This window comes from Pelophylax lessonae (genome assembly GCF_965119305.1).
Source record: "Pelophylax lessonae genome assembly, chromosome: 13".
Classification (NCBI taxonomy): Eukaryota; Metazoa; Chordata; class Amphibia; order Anura; family Ranidae; genus Pelophylax; species Pelophylax lessonae.
The window spans coordinates 14,635,414-14,658,726 of NC_138780.1; the positions used below are offsets into that span (position 1 = coordinate 14,635,414).

Consider the following 23,313-nt stretch of genomic DNA (forward strand, 5'->3'; position numbering starts at 1 on the left):
TTGTTTGCCTTTTAGCAAATAAAATTTATTGCAACAATAAATAAATAAAATAACTTTTTTACAATTAAAGTGAAACTTTTTGTTCTTTTCTCCCAATGATTGATCTGACTTTCTATTGGAGGATTTGTCCTTTTTCATTGTTCAGGAGACAATTGTCCCATCCATGCACTGGGGGGGGGGGCCGGGGGCCCCGTCTGATTGGCCCCCTCAGCAGACTCAGCCCTCTCTTTACCACCTTCAAAAGATCAGAGCGGCCGGAGGATCTCAGTAGAAGTTCCTGCGAGGAGGGGGTGGCTGCTGGACCAAAAAACTCCCCCCCCCCCCCCCACCTCTCCTGTGTCTGAGTGCACAGTCAGTGTGTAAGCTGAAGCAGATCCAAGCAAGGCTCATCCTCCCGCTATGTCCATCCCCAGCACCTGCAGGATGGATGGGATGCTCCTGGGCTCCTGCGCCCTCATCCTGGCGATCTGTCACTCTCTGGTGGGAGGTAAGTCAATATTGCGGCTCTGATTTCCCATCCAATTCTTCTTCTCGTCCTTCGTGTGTCCCATTCTCCTTCAGCTGTCACCATGGTGGCGTCCGCCTGCGATAACTCACACCGAGGGCTCATTCCTCCTCCAATCAATGTGCGGGTGTGTGACCATGGTGGGTCGGGGGCGTTAGATTGCAAGCTCCTTTGAGTGTGGGGATGTAGGATATGGGATTTAGATAAAGTCAGAGTAATAATTTAAGAAGTCAGTTGGGTATTTGAGGCTGCGTTTGCTACCAAGGCGCCGCTGCATCCGGGGGTGCCATTTGGATTCCCCTGCGGAGCCGCAATCAGAGATGGATGAGAGGACTCTGTGATGGGGGGGGGGCTCTGATGTGACATTGGTGGGCTCTCATATATGGGGTGGACCCTGGTGTGACTTTTTGATGTATAGGTGGGACTTTATTTAAAAGGGGGGGACTCTGAGGTGAAGGGGGACCTCTGATGTGATGATGACCAGTGACGAGAAGGGGGATTCTGACATGAAAGGGACCTCTGATGTGGAGGGGGGACTCCAATTTGAAGGGGGGTGTTAAGGGAGAGTCTGATGTAGTGGAGGACCTCTGATGTGAGGGGGGCTCTGATGTTAAGAGTTTCTCTGATGTGAAGGGGGAATTCTGATAAATGGGGGATTCTGACATAAAAGGAACCTCTAATGTGATTGGGGGGGGGGGGGTGTGGGACCTCTAATGTGAAAGGAAAACTCAAATCTGTAGGGGAACCTCTGATATGAAGGGGGGGACTCTGATGTGAAGGGAGAACCTCTGATGTGTTGAGAGGACCTCTGATGTGATGAGGGGACCCCTGATGTGAAGGGGGGACTCTGATGTGAGGGGCGGGGACTCTGATGTGAAGGGGGACTCTGATGTGATGAGGGACTCTGATGTGAAAGGGGATTCTGACTTGAAAGGGACCTCTGATGTGATCGGGATACCTCTGATGTGGAGGAAGGACTCTAATTTGAAGGGGGGGGGGGGAGTGTGATGTGATGGAGGAGCTCTGATTTTTGGGGGGGGGGGGGGACTCTGAAGAGTGTCTCTTTCTCTGATGCAAAGGGCGACCTCTGACATGAAGGGGGGACTCTGACATGAAGGGGGGACTCTGAAGTAATTGGGGATTCTGATATGAAAGGAACGGTGGAACCTCCGATGTGATGGGGAGGGGGGGGGTACACTAATGTGAAAGGAAGACTCAAATCTGCAGGGTCGACCTCTGATGTGAAGGAGGACCTCTGATGAGAAGGGGGACCCTGATGTGAAGGGGGACTCTGATGTGAAGGGGGGACTCTGATGAGAAGGGGGATTCTGACATGAAAGGGACCTCTGATGTGATGGAGGGGGGACCTCTGATGTGCAGGGAGGACTCTTAATTTGAAGGTGGAGGGTGGGAGGGGAAGAGTCTGATGTGGTGGGGGACCTCTGATGTGAGGGGGGGGACTCTGATGTTAAGAGTGTCTCTGATGCAAAGGGGGACTCTGACATGAAGGGGAAATTCTGATGTAATGGGGAATTCTGACATGAAAGGAACCTCTGATGTGATGGAGAGGGGGGGGGGGGGGGCGACACTAATGTGAAATGAAGACTAAAATCTGCAGGGGGGACCTCTGTTGTGAAGGGGGGACTCTGACGTGATAGGGGGGGGAGAGGGGACCTCTGATGTGAAGGGGGAACTCTGACGTGATAGGGGGGGAGAGGGGACCTCTGATGGGAAGGGGGGACCTCTGATGTGAAGGGGGACTCTGACGTGATAGGGGGGGGGGGAGAGGGGACCTCTGATGTGAAGAGGGGACTCTAACATGAAGGGAGGGAGACTCTAATGTGATGAGTGGACCTCAGATGTGAAGGGAGGACTCTCATGTGAAGGGGGGACTCTGATGTGATGTGAAGGGGGGACCCTTACGTGATGGGGGACTCTGATGTGAAGGGGGGACCTCTGATGTGATGTGAAGGGGGGACTCTGATGTGATGGGAGGAGACTTTGATGTGATGAGGGGGCCTCTGATGGGAAGGGTGGGACTCTGATGTGATAGGGAGGAGACTCTGATGTGATGAGGGGACCTCTGATGGGAAGGGGGAACTCTGATGTGAAGGGGGAACTCTGATATGAAGGGGGAATTCTGATGGGAAGGGGGGACCTCTGATGTGATAGGGAGGAGACTCTGATGTGATGAGGGGACCTCTGATGGGAAGAGGGGGGCTCTGATGTGAAGGGGACCTCTGATGTGATAGGGAGGGGACTCTGATGTTAAGGGGGCAATCTGATGTGAAGTTAATCTCATGAAGATGGTAGTGTTCCTCGTCCCAGACTCAGCCTTCCCATAGAGAAGTAATAATTACCTCCAGATTCTGCATATTTATAAAGGATTCCTCCACTGGAAACAACTGGAGAAACTCTGATTCCAGACACTGACTCCCCCCAGTAAGGATGATATATTGGTGTCGGGGTGTCGGTGTCTGAAATAACCAACCGGAGTCTTCTATTTCTGCTCTGCATTTACAGATGGACACGGATCAGGCTGCCGGAAGGTGATAGGTCGCCTCCTCACCACCTGTACAGCTTGTATAACAGTGTACATTTGCTGTCCCCTCAAAATAACTCAACACACATCCATTAATGTCTAAACCGCTGGCAACAAAAGTGAGTACACCCCTAAGTGACAATGTCCAAATTGGGCCCAATTAGCCATTTTCCCTCCCCGGTGTCATGTGACTCGTTAGTGTTACAAGGTCTCAGGTGTGAATGGAGAGCGGGTGTGTTACATTTGGTGTTATCGCTCTCACTCTCTCATACTGGTCACTGGAAGTTCAACATGGAACCTCATGGCAAAGAATTCTCTGAGGATCTGAAAAAAGAATTGTTGCTCTACATAAAGATGGCCTAGGCTATAAGAAGATTGCCAAGACCCTGAAACTGAGCTGCAGCACGGTGGCCAAGACCATACAGTGGTTTAACAGGACAGGTTCCACTCAGAACAGGCCTCACCATGGTCCACCAAAGCAGTTGAGTGCACATGCTCGGCGTCATATCCAGAGGTTGTCTTTGGGAAATAGACGTATGAGTGCTGCCAGCATTGCTGCAGAGGTTGGGTGGGGGGAGGGTCAGCCTGTCAGTGCTCAGACCATACGCCGCACACTGCATCAAATTGGTCTGCATGGCTGTCATCCCAGAAGGAAGCCTCTTCTAAAGATGATGCACAAGAAAGCCCGCAAACAGTTTGCTGAAGACAAGCAGACTAAGGACATGGGTTACTGGAACCATCTCCTGTGGTCTGATGAGACCAAGATAAACTTATTTGGTTCAGATGGTGTCAGGCGTGTGTGGGGGCAACCAGGTGAGGAGTACAAAGACAAGTGTGTCTTCCTACAGTCAGGCATGGTGGTGGGAGTGTCATGGTCTGGGGCTGCATGAGTGCTGCCGGCACTGGGGAGCTACAGTTCATTGAGGGAACCATGAATGCCAACATGTACTGTGACATACTGAAGCAGAGCATGATCCCCTCCCTTCAGAGACTGGGCCGCAGGGCAGTATTCCAACATTATACGACCCCAAACACCTCCAAGACAACCACTGCCTTGCTAAAGAAGCTGAGGGTAAAGGTGATGGACTGGCCAAGCATGTCTCCAGACCTAAACCCTATTGAGCATCTGTGGGGCATCCTCAAACGGAAGGTGGAGGAGCGCAAGGTCTCTACCATCCACCAGCTCTGTGATGTCATCATGGAGGAGGGGAAGAGGACTCCAGTGGCAACCTGTGAAGCTCTGGTGAACTCCATGCCCAAGAGGGTTAAGACACAGGGAAAGACATGTACACCACTCAGGCAGTTGCATCTTCACAGCCAGCCATGGGTGCAGGACCTCGGATTGCCACCGCAAACCGCAAACTGATAAATGAGAAATGGCCGCACACCAGGCGATGGCTCACGATGAAAGGCTTTATTGAACAAGGATGCAAGGTACAGCAAAATGGATGGGGTAGCCATGTTTCACACGACTCACAGCGTGCTTGTTCACTACCAACAAGCACGCTGTGAGTCGTGTGAAACATGGCTACCCCATCCATTTTGCTGTACCTTGCATCCTTGTTCAAAAAAGCTTTCATCGTGAGCCATCACCTGGTATGCGGCCATTTCTCTTGTATCCAAGAGGGTTAAGGCAGTGCTGGAAAATAATGGTGGCCACACAAAATATTGACACTTTGGGCCCAATTTGGACATTGTCACTTAGGGGTGTACTCACTTTTGTTGCCAGCGGTTTAGGCATTAATGGCTGTGTGTTGAGTTATTTTGAGGGGACATCATTAACATAACAAAGGAATAGACACCTTAAGGGGAGTCCCTCCTTTGGGAGGTGAGCCCATTGGGAGATCTTGTATGGGTGACACCAGAGGGGGGAATTTCCCTCTTAGAAAGCAGCCATTAGAACAGATGTCCCCATTGGAAGATTTTGCCTCACTTTCTGTCCGCCTAAATTAAGGTGAAACCTCCAAAGAGAGAGAAAACGCCTCCTTGAATCTGACTGGCTGTTGTGCTGAGATCCACACCTCTCCAGCCTGACATGGATGAGAAGTGAATCTTTATTGGCTTTATGTGAGTTGCCAATCTGCTAAATGGACCAGAATTATGTGGCACCACTACGCAGGAACCGGTGGTATTGGTTAGTCCCGTTTCCCAACTAGAGCACACACAGCCAGGCGTACAGCATTTTATTCTCTCTCGTTGGCTCAATAAAACTGTCTTGATGTAACTTGGATAGGTATGGGGGTACATGGGATACCCCAAGGAAACCGAAGGAACTGAGGACTCTTCTCTCTATCCTAGCAGAGGACTCCCACAAGGTCTCTGCTTTGTTAGGGGGAACGCGGAAGCTTGCTTCTTTGTAGAGATGACCGCATACAGTCTCTGGGGCATAGACCCACCTCCTGATTGCTTCCAAGCACAAATTACCCCCCAAGGGAGACTCCCCACCACTAGACCCTCTTCCACCCAGGCTTCTCTTGCTTCTCCAGACCAAAAGAACAGGAAGCCCCAGACTTTTAGCCATGGAGGGGGAAGCCACGGCTGGAACCTTGTGATTACACAGCAGCATCTCAGCAAGCTGCCCAGAGGACTCCTTCAGCAGGGCTCACCAGGATCTAAAAGACCCTCGGCTCTGGTGCTTCGGGCTATTTATTGGTACCCCAGCCACCTTCTGGTCACACCTCTCCAGATATTGGCTGGGTTTCCATAAATATTTAAGCTGCTCCTCCATTGTCCCTCCCACTGCAATTCTAGAACCTACCAGAATGCAGGGGAAAACCAGCAGCCTGAGCGGGCCAAACCAATCAACTCCAGCTCCACCAATTACAGAGCAGAGGAGCTGAACTAAATTTTGCAAATGGAAGAGAAGAGCGCACGGGCTCTGGTGCAAGGCCCTTTTCTTTTGTAATAAAAAAACTAGATAAAAATGCACTCACAAGCATAGATAGATCAGAGCTTATCAACTACATCTCCCCACCAGGGCGGGGACAAGGGGTGGGCACTGGGCAGGAGGGGCGGCAGCCCTGGGTACTGTGGTATCACATGAGGTGTGGGGGGGGGGCTGCAAAGAGATTGGAGGGGTTTATGTTGGGAGGGGGGGATTTAGGGGGCAGGAAGGGGTAAGAATTGTTCTAGGAGGGGAAATGGGGGGGGGGGTTGTTAGGAGTGGTGATTTAGGGGGATTTGTGGTGAGAGGGAAGATGGGGGAAGAGTATTTGCGCTAGGAGGGGGGATTCGGGGGGTTTGTACATGAAGAGGTGATATAGTAGGGGGGAAGGGAACTACGCTAGGCGGGGAAAAACCTTTTCAGGAGGGGGGCAGTATTTGTGCTGGTAGAGATGATTGGGGAGTATTTATGCTAGGAGGGTCGATTGGGGGGGGGGGAGGAGATTTGTGCCAAGAGGGGGGATGGGGGGGAGGAGGAATTTGTGCCAAGAGGGGGGATGTGGAGTGAGGGGGGGTGGGCTGTGTACTTGAAGAGGAAATTTGAGGGGAAGAGGATTTGTGCCAGCAGGGGTGATCTTATTGGTGGGGGGGGGGGGCATTTGTGCTGGGAAATTAGGGGATGGGGGCAAATATTTGTGCTGGAAGGGGGGATTTTTGCTGACACATAGTGCTCATACATCTTGGGAAGGGGGGGGGGGGGCAGTTTGGCATGTTTGCCCTGGGCTCTAGATGACCTCCCCACAACGGTACTGTGCACCAAAATCCTCTCATCAACCCTAATAGAAGCTCCAGCCGACAGAGTGGCAGCAGTCCTAGACCGAATGCAGCCGCCACTATGTTTGGTCACATACGCGCTACTCTTACTAGGAGGGTGTTACACTTAGCTTGTGCCCTCTGCTGTCTTTATTTACTGCTCTAGATTAAGGCCACCCTATTTTTGTTGAGATCAGCCTCACCGGAGCTACAGTGCTCCATATGATCTCCATTGACGTTCTCCAACCCTGAACTTGTGATGGTTTTGAACCAGCACCTCTAATATACCTGGCGATCTACTTTAATTCATAAAGGGCCTTGAGCGTTCCGAGAATTGTTCGCGTCATAGGAAGACGTCAAGTGGTCACGGATTCGTTGGGACAAAATTCACATGTAATGCATGAAAGGAGGGCAGTGAGATGGGACATTCAGCATGGTTGGTGCCCGGCCAAGTTGTCCCTGTCCATTCACAGCAATGTCATCTCTTTGTTCAGTGTGGGAAAGTCCGTCCTCTGCCAGGGAGAGACTAGGAGAGATTGGGATTATCCTGAATGTCTGCAGGATTCTTTCCTGGATCATGAACAGGGCCTCCTAAGTACCATAAGCTCTAAGAAGATTTATTATGGAATTAATGTATTCTGGTGCGAGGCCCCCAACTGGGCTTCATTTACCGTAAAGCTCTGTGTGAGCTGGGGGGGGGGGGTCTAATGGAGTAAATTGGAGCCATGTAAAGGAACACAATTAAAGGCTCCATCTACCTAGACTAAAGGGTTCGAAGTTTGGTGGGTGCTGGAGCGTTAAAGTGTATCTAAACTCTAATTTTCTGGTTTTGGCTAGAGTGCGAAAGAATAAGAACCTCTTTTAGATGTTTATTCCTCTTTGTTTTCCCACAGGGGAGATTCACCCAGCTACCATTGACACAAGGTGGGATGTGAAAGCTCAAATCTTGAAAGGTTTCCACCATCCCTGTGCTGAGTTCCCCGATCTGTGCGGAGTTCCCGGGTCTGAACACCTCGTGTGCCCATTATGAGGAGTTCCCACCATCCCTGTGCGGAGTTTCCGGGTCTGTATACCTGGTGTGCCCATTATGAGGGGATTCCCACCATCCCTGTGCTCAGTTTTCGGGTCTGTACACCTTGTGTGCCCATTATGAGGGGTTCCCATCATCCCTGTGCAGAGTTCCCGGGTCTGTACACCTGCTGTGCCCATTTTGAGGAGTTCCAACCATCCCTGTGCTGAGTTCCCAGATCTGTACACCTAGTGTGCCCATTATGAGGGGTTCCCACCATCCCTGTGCTGAGTTCCCGGGTCTGAACACCTGGTGTGCCCATTATGAGGGGTTCCCACCATCCCTGTGCTGAGTTCCCGGGTCTGAACACCTGGTGTGCCCATTATGAGGGGTTCCCACCATCCCTTTGTTGAGTTCCTGGGTCTGTACACCTGCAGTGCCCATTATAAGGGGTTCTCACCATTCCTGTGCTGAGTTCCTGGGTCTGTACACATGGTGTGCCCATTATGAGGGGTTACCACCACCCCTGTGCTGAGTTACCAGGTCTGTATTACTGCTGTGCTTATTTTGAGGGGCTCCCACCATCCCTGTGCTGAGATCCCAGATCTGTACCCCGTCTGTGCCCATTATGAGGGGCTCCCACCATCCCTGTGCTGAGTTTCCGGGTCTGTACACCTGCTTTGCCCATTATGAGGGGTTCCCACCATCCCTGTGCTGAGTTCCTGGGTCTGTACACCTGTTGTGCCCATTATGAGGGGGTTCCCACCATCCCTGTGCTGGGTTTCTGGGTCTGTACACCTGCTGTGTCCATTATGAGGGGTTCCCACCATCCCTGTACTGAGTTCCCGGGGGGGGGGGGACCCCCCATGCTTTCAGTATTTTCTTTTAACTTAGCACTTATTAAAAAGTCATTGTTGTTAAGGATGTCACGGCTGCCTGCTCCTTAACAACCACGCTATTCCGAATGAAACAAACTGAATATCCCGAAGATACAAAACTAATTCCGAAAACAAAGGATTGGTACCCTTGTTCTGCAGATCCCCTGCTCAGGAGTACCCCCAGCTGTGTTGATGTCCTGCTAAGTAAAACCCCCAACTCTGCTGATCCTCAGCTCAGTTGAACCCCCAGCTCTGCTGATCCCTCACTCAGTAGTAAATCCCAGCTCTGCTGATCCCTCACTCAGTACTAACTCCTAGCTCTGCTGATCCCCCGCTCAGTAGTATTCTCCTTTGCTCAGTAGTAACTTCCTGCTCTGCGGAACCCCCGCCCACTAGTAGACCCTAACCTCTGCTGATCCCCTGCTCAGTAGCAACCCCCAGCTCTGCTGATCCCCCGCTCAGTAGTAACCTCCTGCTCTGCCGATCCCTTGCTCAGTAGTAACCCCCAGCTATGCTAAACCCCTACTTAGTAATAACCCCCACCTCTGCTGATCCTGCTGTCTCTCTGGTCCCTGCTCACCTCCTTCTATATTGCTCCCATGCTGCATACCACACGTGACATCTGCAAGTTTCTCTTGCTCTGGTCCCTCAATTCTGCTGATCCTTTGCTTCTCAGTGCTCTCTCTCCGTTCCCTTTCACCTTCTGCTGTATCGTTCCAATGTTGCACACCACATGTGCCGTCTTCCAGTTGCTCTGCTCTAGTCCAGACCCGCTCACCCATCTGATGGTCCATGCTGCACCCCAGATGTGACGTCTGCACCAGACACTTCCAAAATATATACACTGCTGATGATGTCTTTCTGGTTCGCTTGTTGGTCTCCCAGTGCATGACTGCAATACCTCCAAACACTACGCAAAGTCAATCCACGGGGCCGGAGGCCGCGATTGCTCCTGGTCACACACGATCGCTCCCCGCTGAGAGAGAAGGACGGTCGGCTGTTGTAAACACAGTTGATCGTTCTTCTCTCTGGAATGATCACAGAGCTCCTGTGAACCTTCTATATAGGAACACAGGTCTCTGTGGTTATTTTACAAGCCCCTCCTCCATTAAGTTAGAAAACACCCCCTAGGCTCACACTTAACCCTTTGATCACCCCTAGGTTAACCCCTTCCCTGCCAGTGTCATTAGTACAGTGACAGTGCATATTTTTAGCACTGATTACTGTAGTAATGTCACTGGTCCCCCCCAAAAGTGTTGGAAATGTCAGTTAGGGGTCCGATCTGTCCGCCGCAATGTTGCAGTCCCGCTAAAAATCGCAGATCGCCGCCATTACTAGTTAAAAATATAAATAAATAAAAATTACATAAATCTTTCCCCTAGTTTGTAGACGTGATAACTTTTGCGCAAAACCAATCAAAATACACTTATTGCATTTTTTTTTTTTTTAACAGAAATATGTAGCAGAATGCAAATTGGCCTAAAAGAATGAAAAAAATCGATTTTTTATTTATTTATTTATTTATTTTAATATGTAGCAGAAAATAAATTGGCCTAAAATGTTAAAAAATTTAGATTTTTTAATTTTTTTATTGGGAATGTTTTATAGCAGAATGTGAAAAATATTGTTTTTTTTTTTTTACAGAATTGGCGATTTTTTTTTTTTTTTGTTTATAGCGCAGAAAATAAAAATCGCACAGGTGATCAAATACCACCAAAAGAAAGCTCAATGTGAGGGAAAAAAAAGGACATCAATTTTATTTAGGTACAGCGTCGCACGACCACGCAATTTTCCATTAAAGTAACGCAGTGCCGAATCGGAAAAAATGGCCTGGTCATTAAGGGAGCAAATCCTTCCGGTCCAGAAGTGGTTAAGGACACAGTGGTGAGCTTCCCGGGCCTCTCCTTAACAACCAGCTATACTTTACATTAGGAATCGACCGATTATCGGCAATGCCGATATATGTCGGGGGGCCGATATGCACTTTCTCCGATATATCGGAATCGGCCCCGGAGGTTACCGATATTGCCGATATTTCGGGAAAGTGCTTGTACCGGAGTGATGCCTGCAGCTAGAGGCATCACCCCGTTACTGGCGTCCATAGCCGACAGTCGGCTGACTTGTAATGGCAGCCGATGCGGCTGAGAAGCCACTCGGCTGTCATTACAAGGAGCGGGAGGGGACGTCCCCGTCCTCCCGCCGCCTTTCGCGGCTCGCCCGGGTTCCCGTCCCACCGGTAGATCCAGGCAACCAGCCTGCACGGCCACCGAAGACCCGATCAAAGCCACTTTCGGCTCTGATCTGGTCTCCATGTCAAAAACCCGGAAGTGAAGTCAGCCAAACTTTGCGTTTTAAATGCTTTTAAGTGCAGAGGAGGGGTTTTGGGTTTTAGACCCCCCCCCCCCCCCCCCCCAGATCCCTCCACAAGAGTACCTGTCAAGTGATAAAAATAAAAATATTTTTTAAATGTACGAAAATATCGGCCAATATCGGCCGATACCGATATGCATTGATATGCATATGCAAGGAAAAAACGATATCGGTCGATCACCTCTTTACGCAGAATTTGAATCGTTCGGAAAACTTGGAATTCATTAGAAAACGAATATACAAAACTAAATTTAACGAAATTTGTTACTATTTCATTGGGGGATTCGTATACATACAAATCTCAGAATAACCAAAATGTTTTTTAAATGTACGAAAATTTCGGCCAATATTGGCCAATACCGATATGCATTGGCCAAAATATTGGCAAAGAAAAAACGATACATACAAATCTCAGAATAACCAAAATGTTTTTTAAATGTACGAAAATATCGGCAAATATCGGCCAATATCGGCCGATACCGATATGCATTGATATGCATATGTAACGAAAAAACGATATCGGTCGATCACCTCTTTACGCAGAATTTGAATCGTTCGGAAAACTTGGAATTCATTAGAAAATGAATATACAAAACTCAATTTAACGAAATTTGTTACTATTTCATTGGGGGATTCAGATACATCCAAATCTCAGAATAACCAAAATGTTTTTTAAATGTACGAAAATATCGGCCAATATCGGCCGATACCGATATGCATTGGCCAAAATATTGGCAACGAAAAAACGATACATACAAATCTCAGAATAACCAAAATGTTTTTTAAATGTACGAAAATATCGGCCAATATCGGCCGATACCGATATGCATTGGCCAAAATATTGGCAACGAAAAAACGATATCGGTCGATCACCTCTTTACGCAGAATTTGAATCGTTCGGAAAACTTGGAATTCATTAGAAAACGAATATACAAAACTCAATTTAACGAAACTTGTTACTATTTCATTGGGGGATTCGGATACATCCAAATCTCAGAATAACCAAAAATTAGTCCAAATTTTTTAATCGGACCGAAGCAATTTGCACATGCCTAATGGAGGCTTTGGAGACGCACCAAGAATACGACACGGGGTATCATTTTTGAAGCGAAGCCAACACAATGTGTGAACGGGACTGTAAGGAAATTATTTTATTAAGTGACAGCCGCTTTAAAAAAGCGCGTCCAATGCCACATTTTGAAGCGTAAAGGAGCCCTTCGAGGTTTTTCCCAGGTTGTGTAATTATTGGAGAAGGAGGAATTTCTTGGCCGTTCCAGGTCATTAACACGGTTATCCTTTTGTACCGTAATTGGTAACTAAGAGAGAAAAAATACAAAACTGCGAGGAAGGAAGAAAAACTTTAGTTATCGTGAACCGTAAACGCGGCGGCTAACATAGTGCTAGAAGTTATACGGCAAAGTTACGCAACAGTCCTCTATACTGTATACCCGTCAATGTTACTGGTAACTTTTTTTTGTGTAATATAATGTTATTATTGGAGGTTCAATGGTCCTTTCATGGTTAAATCTTGCTTTTACAAAAGGACGGTGTAATGATTAAACTGATGAAGCTCGAAGTGCAAGCGGCCGCCAAAGCTCACGAGATAATGATTGCCTTCTTATAATACCATCTATTAGGGAAGTCCACGGGGGCCGGGACAGAGCAAAGTATTGTTTAAAAGGAATTTTTTCCATGTAAAAGGGTTCATTTTTTTTTTTAATGCCAATGGTGAAAGAGAATGTTACTCTGGTCCACTCCCCTCCCCCCCCCCCCACACACACTAAATAGGGTTAAAGGCTTTTTAACCACTTAAGCCCCAGCCCTATATTGGACACTTTTTGTTTACAAGTTAAACCAGTATTTTTTCCTAGAAAACTACTTAGAACCCCCAAACATTATATATATATATTTTTTTAGCAAATACTCTGGAGAATAAAATGTCGGTCATTGCAATATTTTTTGTCACGCGGTATTTGCGCAGCGGTATTTAAAGCGCCATTTTTTTGGAAAAATTTTGAAAAATCACATTTCACTGCATTTAAAAAATACTAAACAGTAAAGTTAGCCCAATTTTTTTGTATAATGTGAAAGAAGATGTCACGCCGAGTAAATAGATACCCAACATGTTACGGTTTAAAATTGCGCCCCCCCCCCCCCCCCTGTGGGATGGCGACAAACTACGGTCAATAGAGATCTCAATAGGCGACGCTTTAAATTTTCTTAACGGTTACCAGTTTAGAGTTAGAGTGTGGCTCTTTTTTTTTTAATTATTGCTCACGCTCTGGCGATCGCGGCGATACCTCACATGTGTGGTTTAAACAGCGATTTCATTCGCGGCTCGACTTCCGTATACGTTTTTTTGTGTGCGAGCTAACGGCGACGGGGGCGGCTAAAAAATTTTTTTTTCCTATTTTTTTTTTTTAACTTTATTACAGGTTTTTAAAAAAAAAAAAAATCTGATCACTTTTATTGCTGTCACAAGCAATGTAAACATCCCTTGTGACACCAATATGCATTGACAGGTACTCTTTATGGAGGGATCGAGGGTCTAAAAGACCCCAAACCCCTCCACTACACTTCCATGTATGCAAAACGCCGAAAACTGCGTTTTTGCATACAGCCGTTTTTTTAAATTTGCTGCCTTTTGCAGCACAGTAACCCGGAAGTGACGTCATGGACGCCGCCTCCAGGTTACGTCATCGGAGACCCGATTGAAGCCGTTTCCGGCATTCATCGGGACTCCATCCAGCCGGCGGACGTGCCGGCTGGGTGCTCGGGGCGCCCGGTGGGACGGGAGCCCCGAACAAAGTCACGGAAGGCGGCGGGAGGGGGAGGGGCGTCCCCTCCCGCTCACCTGGGTAACCAACGGAAAGCCGACCTTTGGCTCTAAACCATTGTACCGGGATGGTGTCTCTAGCTAGAGGCATCATCCCGGTATACTACCGCAAAGTTTGCCGACGTAGGGCTACGTCACTTTGCGGTAAGTGGTTAAAACTCTAAAAAACAAAAAGACTCTAAAAACTAAAAAATTCAGATTTAGACAATAAAAAAAAAAACAAATAATACTGCAGCAGACGACTTTTAGGATGCCAACGCTTACCAGCACGTGGGGTCCAGCGCTGTCTTCCATAGAACTGTTTTGTTTGCCAGGCTTCGGTTCTCCGATGCTGCCATCTTGGATATGGGAGACGGCTGTGACTTCCTAGAGCACATGGGTCAAACACAAGGCCAGTGGTCCAAATGCGCGGCCCTGCCAAGCCATTTCATGTGGCCCTTGCCAGGGGAGGACTGGGCCAGGGGGCAGGGGGGCAATTGCCTCCCAGGCCACTCTGATGCTCTGTAAAAAGGCTGCACTGTCTAAAGGATTCCTGGTGAAGAGAAGTCCCCACTGCTGACCTACTGAGTGCAGGATGAAGTCAAGGACAGATCGGATTGGATGTCAACGGACATGTCTCCGCTGACATCCGCTGCCCCATGGGGCGTCCGTTCATATCCGCCTGAAAAACTGACAGACGGATCTGAACGGTCCGCCCGTGTGAAAGGGGCCTAAGACTTATTCACATGCACGTAGGCTGCAGGTTTCTAAAATTCCCCCACCGGCGCCAAAGAAGTCAGGAAAACATGGAAGGTAGGACTTCCCTTTAGGTAAATGGCACTTTTTGTAGGATCTCCATGCTACCACCAAATTTCTGGTAAAGGGTCCAATGGAGGACGTGCGAGATGTGACCTCTTCTCTAGGAAAGCCGATGCAGAAGTTGTTGATTCTTGTGCATTGCCGTTTTGTAAGAATATTTCAGTAGAAGTGATTTCGGAGATATGAGCCAACACCTCGCTGTTGCTTATGAATATGATAGTGTCACAGAGGTGATAACCGATCTCACACAGCAACTGAATTGTGTCTTCGGGCTTAGTGTAGGTATAGAAAACTTTTTTTTTGGAGCAGTATTAAACCCTCACATTTCTAAGTTTAACATATTAGACCGGTCCCCACAGGAAAGAGTTACCAGTGGACAGTGCAGTCTCCAGCCAGTCTGTTAGTTGGAAGGGGCTGTGCTTTGCCTTGACTATCCTAGGCTTTGAGGCTGTGTGTTTCTATTAATGTACACAGTGTAGGGAGACACAGCTCTAGTCCCTGCATGCAAGGGTGGCTCCATAGGATGGTGCAAGAGAAAGGAGCCACCTTGAACCAGGAAACCTTGGGCAGCAGTCATGGCTCCAGCTTAACCTTTTCCCGCCCATGTCCATAGAGGTCCTCCCGTGCTCGCGCTGCCCGCGCGCCCCCTGAAGCACGCGGGTAGCGCGCTCTGTGATCGCCGAGTCCTTCAGATTTGGCTCATCACAGATCAGGGTAAAGGGCCATTCAAGGCTCTTTACCACATGAGCAGCTGTCAGCCAATAACAGCTGATCACACGATGTAAACAGAAGCCGGTTATCAGCTTTTTTCCCCCTACAGCATAAGAAAAAAGGATAAAGCCAATAATTGGCTTCTGTAAAAGGGACATCAGTCCCAACATTTGCCCGCCTGTGCTGCTAAACAGTGCCCACCAGTGCCACCTACCAGTGCCCATCAGTAATGCTAATCAGTGCCCACCAGTGCCACCTATCCTTGCCCATCAGTGCCTCATTAGCAGTGCTGCCTATCAGTGCCACCTACCAGTGCCTATTAGTGCCCTTCAGTGCCACCTATCAATGCCCTTCAGTGCTGCCTATCAGTGCCCATCAGTGCAGCCTCATCAGTGCCACCTCATCAGCAAGCTACTCATTAGGGGGGGAACCTCTGGGTGAGTCTAGGATGGAAAAGGACCTGGAAGTACTGGTAGACAACGGGCTTGGCAGTGGCATGCAATGCCAAGCCGCTGCAAGTAAAGCCAACAGAATACTGGGAAGTATAAAAAAGGGGATTCACTCCAGAAATAAAGAGATTATTCTCCCGCTCTACAAGACTCTGGTCCGGCCACATCTGGAGTATGCTGTCCAGTTCTGGGCACCGGTCCTCAGGAAGGATGTGCTGGAACTGGAGAGAGTCCAGAGAAGGGCAACAAAAATAATTAGGGGAATGGAGGACATCAGCTATGAAGAAAGACTACAAGCACTGAACTTATTCTCTCTGGAGAAGAGACGATTGAGGGGGGATATGATATCAATGTACAAATACTGTACTGGTGACCCTAGCATAAGAAACAAACTATTCAGAGAAAGGAGATACAATAAGACACGTGGCTACTCACTAAAACTAGAGGAAAGGCGGTTTAACCTTAAAATACGCAGGGGGTTCTTCACTGTAAGAGCAGTAAGGATGTGGAATTCTCTTGCACAAGCAGTGGTATCAGCAGGGAGCATTGATAGTTTCAAAAAACTATTAGATGGGCATCTTAAAGACCACAACATGCAGGGGTACACAACATAGAGGGGTATACAATGTACAACATACAGGGGGTATACAATGTACAACATACAGGGGTATACAATGTACAACATACAGGGGTATACAATGTACAACATACAGGGGTATACAATGTACAACATACAGGGGTATACAATGCACAACATACAGGGGTATACAATGTACAACATACAGGGGTATACAATGCACAACATACAGGGGTATACAATGTACGGTTAAAAGCAAACACACACACACACATCATAGGTTGAACTGGATGGACTGATGTCTTTTTTCAACCTCACTAACTATGTAACTATGTATTAGTGCCAATCAGTGCTACCTCATCAGTGCCAATCAGTGCTGCCTCATCAGTGCCGCCTCATCAGTGCCGCCTCATCAGTGGCTCCTGATCAGTGCCCACCAGTTCCACCTCATCAGTGCCAATCAGTGCTGCCTCATCACCGCGCATCAGTGCAGCCTATTAGTGCCCATCAGTGAAAGAGAAAAATTACCTGCTTGCAAAATGTTATAACAAAACATTTGGGGTATATATTATGTTTTAACTCATTTAAATTCATGAAAGTGTATTTTTCAAAAACAATTGCGTTTGAAAAACTGCTGCGTAAAAACCATGTGAAATTTGCGTCAGAGCAATTTGTGTAAAATTGCAACGACTGCCATTTTATTCCCCAGGTTCTCTGCTAAAAAAAAAAAAAATATATATATATATAGATAATATATATATATATATATATATATATATATATATATACATAATGTTTATATATAATGTTTGGGGTCCTATGTCAGAGCAATTTGTGTAAAATTGCAACGACTGCCATTTTATTCCCCAGGTTCTCTGCTAAAAAAAAAATATATATATATATATATATATATAATATTTATATATATATACATAATGTTTATATATAATGTTTGGGGTCCTATGTCAGAGCAATTTGTGTAAAATTGCAATGACTGCCATTTTATTCCCTAGGTTCTTTGCTAAAAAAATAATATATATATATATATATATATATATAATGTTTGGGGTCCTATGTAATTTTCTAGCAAAAAATACAGATTTCTACTGGTGGACAACAAATGTCAGAAAAAAGCTGGGTCCTTAAGTGGATAAGTTGCTAATTACCGCCAAAAATAGAAATTAAAAAATAAAAATTCCAAAAAAAAATTATTATTTTTTTTTTATCAAAGACATTTAGCAAAATACATATTGATCTAAATTTATGAAGGAATTCAAATTTTTTTTTTTATTATTATTGGATATGTTTTATCAAATATACACTTTTCGGGATTTTTTATTTATTTTTTTATCAAAGACGTTTAGCAAAATACATATTGGTCTAAATTTATGAAGGAATTAGATTTTTTTTTTTTTGTTCTTATTATTGGATATGTTTTAGGGCAGAACGTTAAAAAATGTTATTTTTTTTAAAAATAATTTTGTTTTGTATCGCAAAAAAAAAAAAAACCCAGTGGTGATTAAAAACAACCAAAAGAAAGCTCTATTTGTGTGGGGAAAAAAAATTATAAACATTTCATATGGGTACTGTGTTGCAGGACCGCGCGATTGTCATTCAAAGTGTGACAGCGCTGAAAGCTGAGAATTGGCCTGGGCAGGAAGGGGGTAAAAGTGCCCGGTAGGCAAGTGGTTGAACTAGAATAAGTCCCCGTTCACACTAGGGCGACCTGTGAGGCGACCTGGTCGTCTCACAGGTCGCCGTAGGTCGCCTCCCATAGGGAAGCTGCGGACCCGTTCTAATAGGAGCGACACAAGTCGCTCCGACTTAGAAAAAGGGTCCGGAGCTTCTTTGGGGCGACCAGGAGGCGACCGCCATAGACTTTAATGTTATGAAGTCCGTGGCGGCCGCTCCGAGGTCGCGGCGTGCTGCTCGCACCGCGACCTCTGAGGTCGCGGTGCGAAGTAGCGTCGCCCCTCTGTGAACAATAATACAATAATAATAATAATAACAATAATAATAATAATGTGTCAATAATACCTGGGCATTCCCATTTAGAGAACTAATAGGAAGTGGCGTGAATACTATACTAGGCAGGGATTACCCAATAATAATGATAAGAAGTCTATATCACATTGATTATTTGCTGAACTTGTAACCTGGCTGATATAATTTTAGTATATGTTCTTACGAGGCCAGACAGATATCAGTGTAATATTTCCCTGTCCTCCAGCCTCTTCGAGTTTCAACCTTCTTCTACTTTTTTTTTCCACTTGGCTGGTCTGCCATTCCTCATCCGTACACCTAATTACAGTAATCATGTCTGCCCTTCCAACATGAAAGCCTAGATAAAGCCGAATCTTTCTTTTCAAGTAGTGGATGAAGTGGCAAAAGGTTAAAAACCCCTGTGAAGGATTTATATTCCTTCTATATCCTGGCAGGGGAGGTTCACTGTCCTGCTGACCACTGTCAATGGCATTGGAAATAAAACGAAGAAGACGCTGAGCTAGAAGTTTAATAACTCTAAAAGGAAAACTCTATGGAAAAATTGTGTGCAGATATAAATGCCCTATGTCCTATTTGACAAAACGCGTAGGGTGGAGCTGGAAGCCATGACGTCACCACGCATGCACGCTTCAATAGTTTGAATTCTGGGAGTTGTGGTGTTTTTTGTTTTTTTTGTTTTTTTTTGTTTTTGCTGAAAGCTTGCAACTGGATTTTACGCTATTGGGAGCGAGTTTGCTCTGTTTTATATTCCTTTCTATGCTGCTGAGTTAGTGGAGGGGAAATAGGGATGTGCGCTGCAGAGAACATCTCTTCATTCTTTACAATGAGCAATGTTTGACTTGTGACGTGAGAGTCACACACCCTCTAGTAAGCCACAGTGTGTGATTTGGTGGAGGACACAAGGTGGTAAGTGGGAGAAGATTTGCTACAAATCACATTGCACTGTTAATATATGCAAATGGTTGACTGCAAGTCTACTGTGGACTTTTACTGCATATAAGAAACACCTTCTGGCATTTTAATCACATGGATACCATTGTGATTCTATTTGTTTAATATTGCATTTAAATATATATTTTTTTGATGAATAGCGCTACACTTTTACATTTAAATAGCATTGGGAATGATGGGAGATCTAAAATGTTACAACTGTCACCAAAGCAGAAATAAAAAAGGAAGTCTTCCAATGGGGGACACCTGTTCAGAAACCACAAACATAGAGAGTAATGATACTTTGGAGAGATTTCCTCGCAATTCCAGTTGTGCATTTTACATTCCAAAGGTATCCGTGAGGTTGATTTGAGAAGGTGCAGGAATTGGGGTGATCTGAGGTGTAAAGGTGCAGGAACTGGGGTGATATAAGGTGTGAAGGTGCAGGAATTTGAATGGTCTGAAGTGTAAAGGTGCAGGAATTGGGATGATCTGAAATGTGAAAGTGCAGGAGTTGAGCTGATCTGAGGTGTGAAGGTGCAGGAATTGGGATGATCTGAGATGTAAAGGGGCAGGAATTGGGGTGATCTGAGGTGTGAAGGTGCCAGAATTGGGTTGATCTGAGACCTGAAGGTGCCGGAATTGGGTTGATCTGAGACCTGAAGGTGCAAGAAATGGGGTGATCTGAGGTGTGCAGGAATTGGGATGATCTGAGATGTGAAGGTGCAGGAAATGGGGTGATCTGAGGTGTGAATGTGCTGGAATTGGGGTGATCTGAGACCTAAAGGTGCAGGAAATGGGGTGATCTGAGATGTGAAGGTGCAGGAATTGGGGTGATCTGAGGAGTGAAGGTGAAGGAACTGGGGTGATCTGAGGTGTGAAGGTGCAGGAATTGGGGTGATCTGAGACCTAAAGGTGCAGGAAATGGGGTGATCTGAGATGTGAAGGTGCAGGAATTGTGATGATCTGAGATGTGAAGGTGAAGGAACTGGGGTGATCTGAGGTGTGAAGGTGCAGGAATTGGGGTGATCTGAGGTCTAAAGGTGCAGGAATTGGGATGATCTGAGGAGTGAAGGTTCAGAAATTGGGGTGATCTGAGGTGTGAAGGTGCAGGAACTGGGGTGATCTGAGGTGTGATAGTGCAGGAATTGGGGTGATCTGAGGTGTGAAGGTGCAGGAAATGGGGTGATCTGAGGTGTGAAGGTGCAGGAATTGGGGTGACCTGAGGTCTAAAGGTGCAGGAATTGGGATGATCTGAGGTGTGAAGGTGCAGGAATTGGGATGATCTGAGGTGTGAAGGTTCAGAAATTGCGGAGTTCTGAGGTGTGAAGGTGCAGGAAATGGGGTGATCTGAGGTCTGAAGGTGGGGTGATCTGAGGTCTGAAAGTGCAGGAACTGGGATGATTTGAGGTCTGAAGGTGCAGGAACTGGGATGATCTGAGGTCTGAAGGTGCAGGAACTGGGATGATCTGAGGTCTGAAGGTGCAGGAAATGGGGTGATCTGAGGTCTGAAGGTGGGATGATCTGAGGTCTGAAGGTGCAGGAACTGGGATGATTTGAGGTCTGAAGGTGCAGGAACTGGGATGATCTGAGGTCTGAAGGTGCAGGAACTGGGATGATCTGAGGTCTGAAGGTGCAGGAACTGGGATGATCTGAGGTCTGAAGGTGCAGAAACTGGGGTGATCTGAGGTCTGAAGGTGCAGGAACTGGGATGATTTGAGGTCTGAAGGTGCAGGAACTGGGATGATCTGAGGTCTGAAGGTGCAGGAACTGGGGTGATCTGAGGTGTGAAGGTGCGGGAATTCGGATGATCTGAGATGTGAAGGTGCAGGAACTGGGATGATCTGAGGTCTGAAGGTGCAGGAACTGGGGTGATCTGAGGTGTGAAGGTGCAGAAATTTGGGTGACCTGAGGTCTAAAGGTATAGGAATTGGGATGATCTGAGGTGTGAAGATACAGGAATAGAGGTGATCTGAGGTCTGATGATGCAGAAATTGGGGTAACCTGAGATGTAAATGTGCATGAATTGTGATGATCTAAAGGTGTGAAGGTTCAGGAGTCGGGTTGATCAGAGGCCTGAAGGTGCACTATTGTCCAGTGGCACCCCAGTTGTCTGATGATTGACACTTAATGTAGAAGAGGCGGCTGAACTAAACTATACTGTTAATGTTGTAGCCCAGATCCAATTTTTTTCCACTGTAAAATCAGATGAAAATTGGACTTAAACCCCACATTCCAATGCGTTGTGAGGTTCAGCCTTGCAAGCCCTAATCCCCGAAACATGTTGGCTTCATGCACAGTTTCCATCTGATTTTACTTTGAAATAAACTTGATTCTGGGTTTCTGGAGCTTTGTAGTAAAGGGTTCAATGGTCTCGTCTCTATGGGGTGACATAATAATAACACATTTTACCTTTGTACTATACTATTTATAATTTACTTTATTGTTTCTTTCCTTTTTGCTACACTTTTGTATCATGAGATAGTTAATTCCACAATACGAACCTAAAACAACATAAATATTTAGCAGTCTCAGGATAAGTATGTTACCTACAGAACATTGTATGGGCTTATTCCATTCCATATAGCTAAATTTGTCACTGGTTTGGCATGGTTGATGGATAACAATTATTTCTTTGTTAAAACTTTATTGTAAATGAAATAAAAATTATTAAAAAGAAAAACAACCGTACCCTGAGCTCAGGGTTGAAATTAACAAATTTAATGTTTTATATAAGTCAATGCTATTTGCTAACACATATATTTTTATTGTTCTCTTTTGTTTCAGGAACCTCATGGACCTACACAGGTGAGTTCATACCCTGTTATCCTTACAACGAAGCACATGCGTAAAACGAGTCTTGTGAAACGTGTCAAGGTTTCTTTTTTTATGCCTGTTTCATCTCTTCATGTCTGTACACCTTCACAAAAAAAATCTTACAGTCAAGCAAGACAATGAAGCAATTGTGTTTTACTGCACTTGCTGAAGCTGATATGAATATTTAAAGAATCGGTCCACTCTACACTCCGATGGTGTCCTTGGGTTTCCAGCTGTACCCAACTGCCAAGGCCAGCAGGATCTCACTGCCATCGTTTGAAAATTCTAGGTATTTTATTTTTCAGAAAATGCAGCAAGGTCATAGGCAACATTCTGTAGCCTGGAGTCCTTGAGATATGTTGAGAGGCCATGATGTCCAACCACAAGGGCATATAATGACCAGCTTTGGGCTTGTGCCTCATAGGCAATACACTGTAGGGAAGATCTTGCCCAAGGAGTCCTTGAGAGATGTTGAGAGGCCATCGATGTCCAACCACAAGGGCGTATAATGACTGGCTTTGGGCTTGTGCCTCATAGGCAATACACTGTAGGGCAGATCTTACCCAAGGAGTCCTTTGGGGATGTTGATAGGCCACTGATGTCCAACCACAAGGGTGTATAATGACCGCCTTTGGGCTTGTGCCTCATAGGCAATACACTGTAGGGCAGATCTTGCCCAAGGAGTCCTTGAGAGATGTTGATAGGCCACCGATGTCCAACCACAAGGGCGTATAATGACCGGCTTTGGGCTTGTGCCTCATGGCAATACACTGTAGGGCAGATCTCGCACCTGGAGTCCTTGAGAGATGTTGAGAGGCCATGATGTCCAACCACAAGGGCAAATAATGACCAGCTTTGGACTTGTGCCTCATAGGCAATACACTGTAGGGCAGATCTTGTCCAAGGAGTCCCTGAGAGATGTTGATAGGCCACCGATGTCCAACCACAAGGGCCTATAATGACCTGCTTTGGGCTTGTGCCTCATAGGCAATACACTGTAGGGCAGATCTTGTCCAAGGAGTCCTTTGGAGATGTTGATAGGCCATCGGTGTCCAACCACAAGGGCGTATAATGACCGGCTTTGGGCTTGTGCCTCATAGGCAATACACTGTAGGGCAGATCTTGCCCAAGGTGTCCTTGAGAGATGTTGATAGGCCACCGATGTCCAACCACAAGGGCGTATATTGACCG

General features: G+C 46.5%; 1 protein-coding gene across 1 annotated transcript in view; it reads left to right on the forward strand.

The window, feature by feature from the left end:
* Nucleotides 1–357: 357 nt before the first annotated feature.
* CA14 (carbonic anhydrase 14) overlaps nucleotides 358–23,313 on the forward strand; it is a 77,394-nt gene continuing 54,438 nt past the window's right edge. The window contains exons 1-2 of the mRNA XM_082274856.1: nucleotides 358–487; nucleotides 22,093–22,113. Of these exons, the coding sequence (XP_082130982.1) occupies nucleotides 400–487; nucleotides 22,093–22,113 (109 nt within the window). The 5' untranslated portion in view covers nucleotides 358–399. The remainder of the gene's footprint in view (nucleotides 488–22,092; nucleotides 22,114–23,313) is intronic.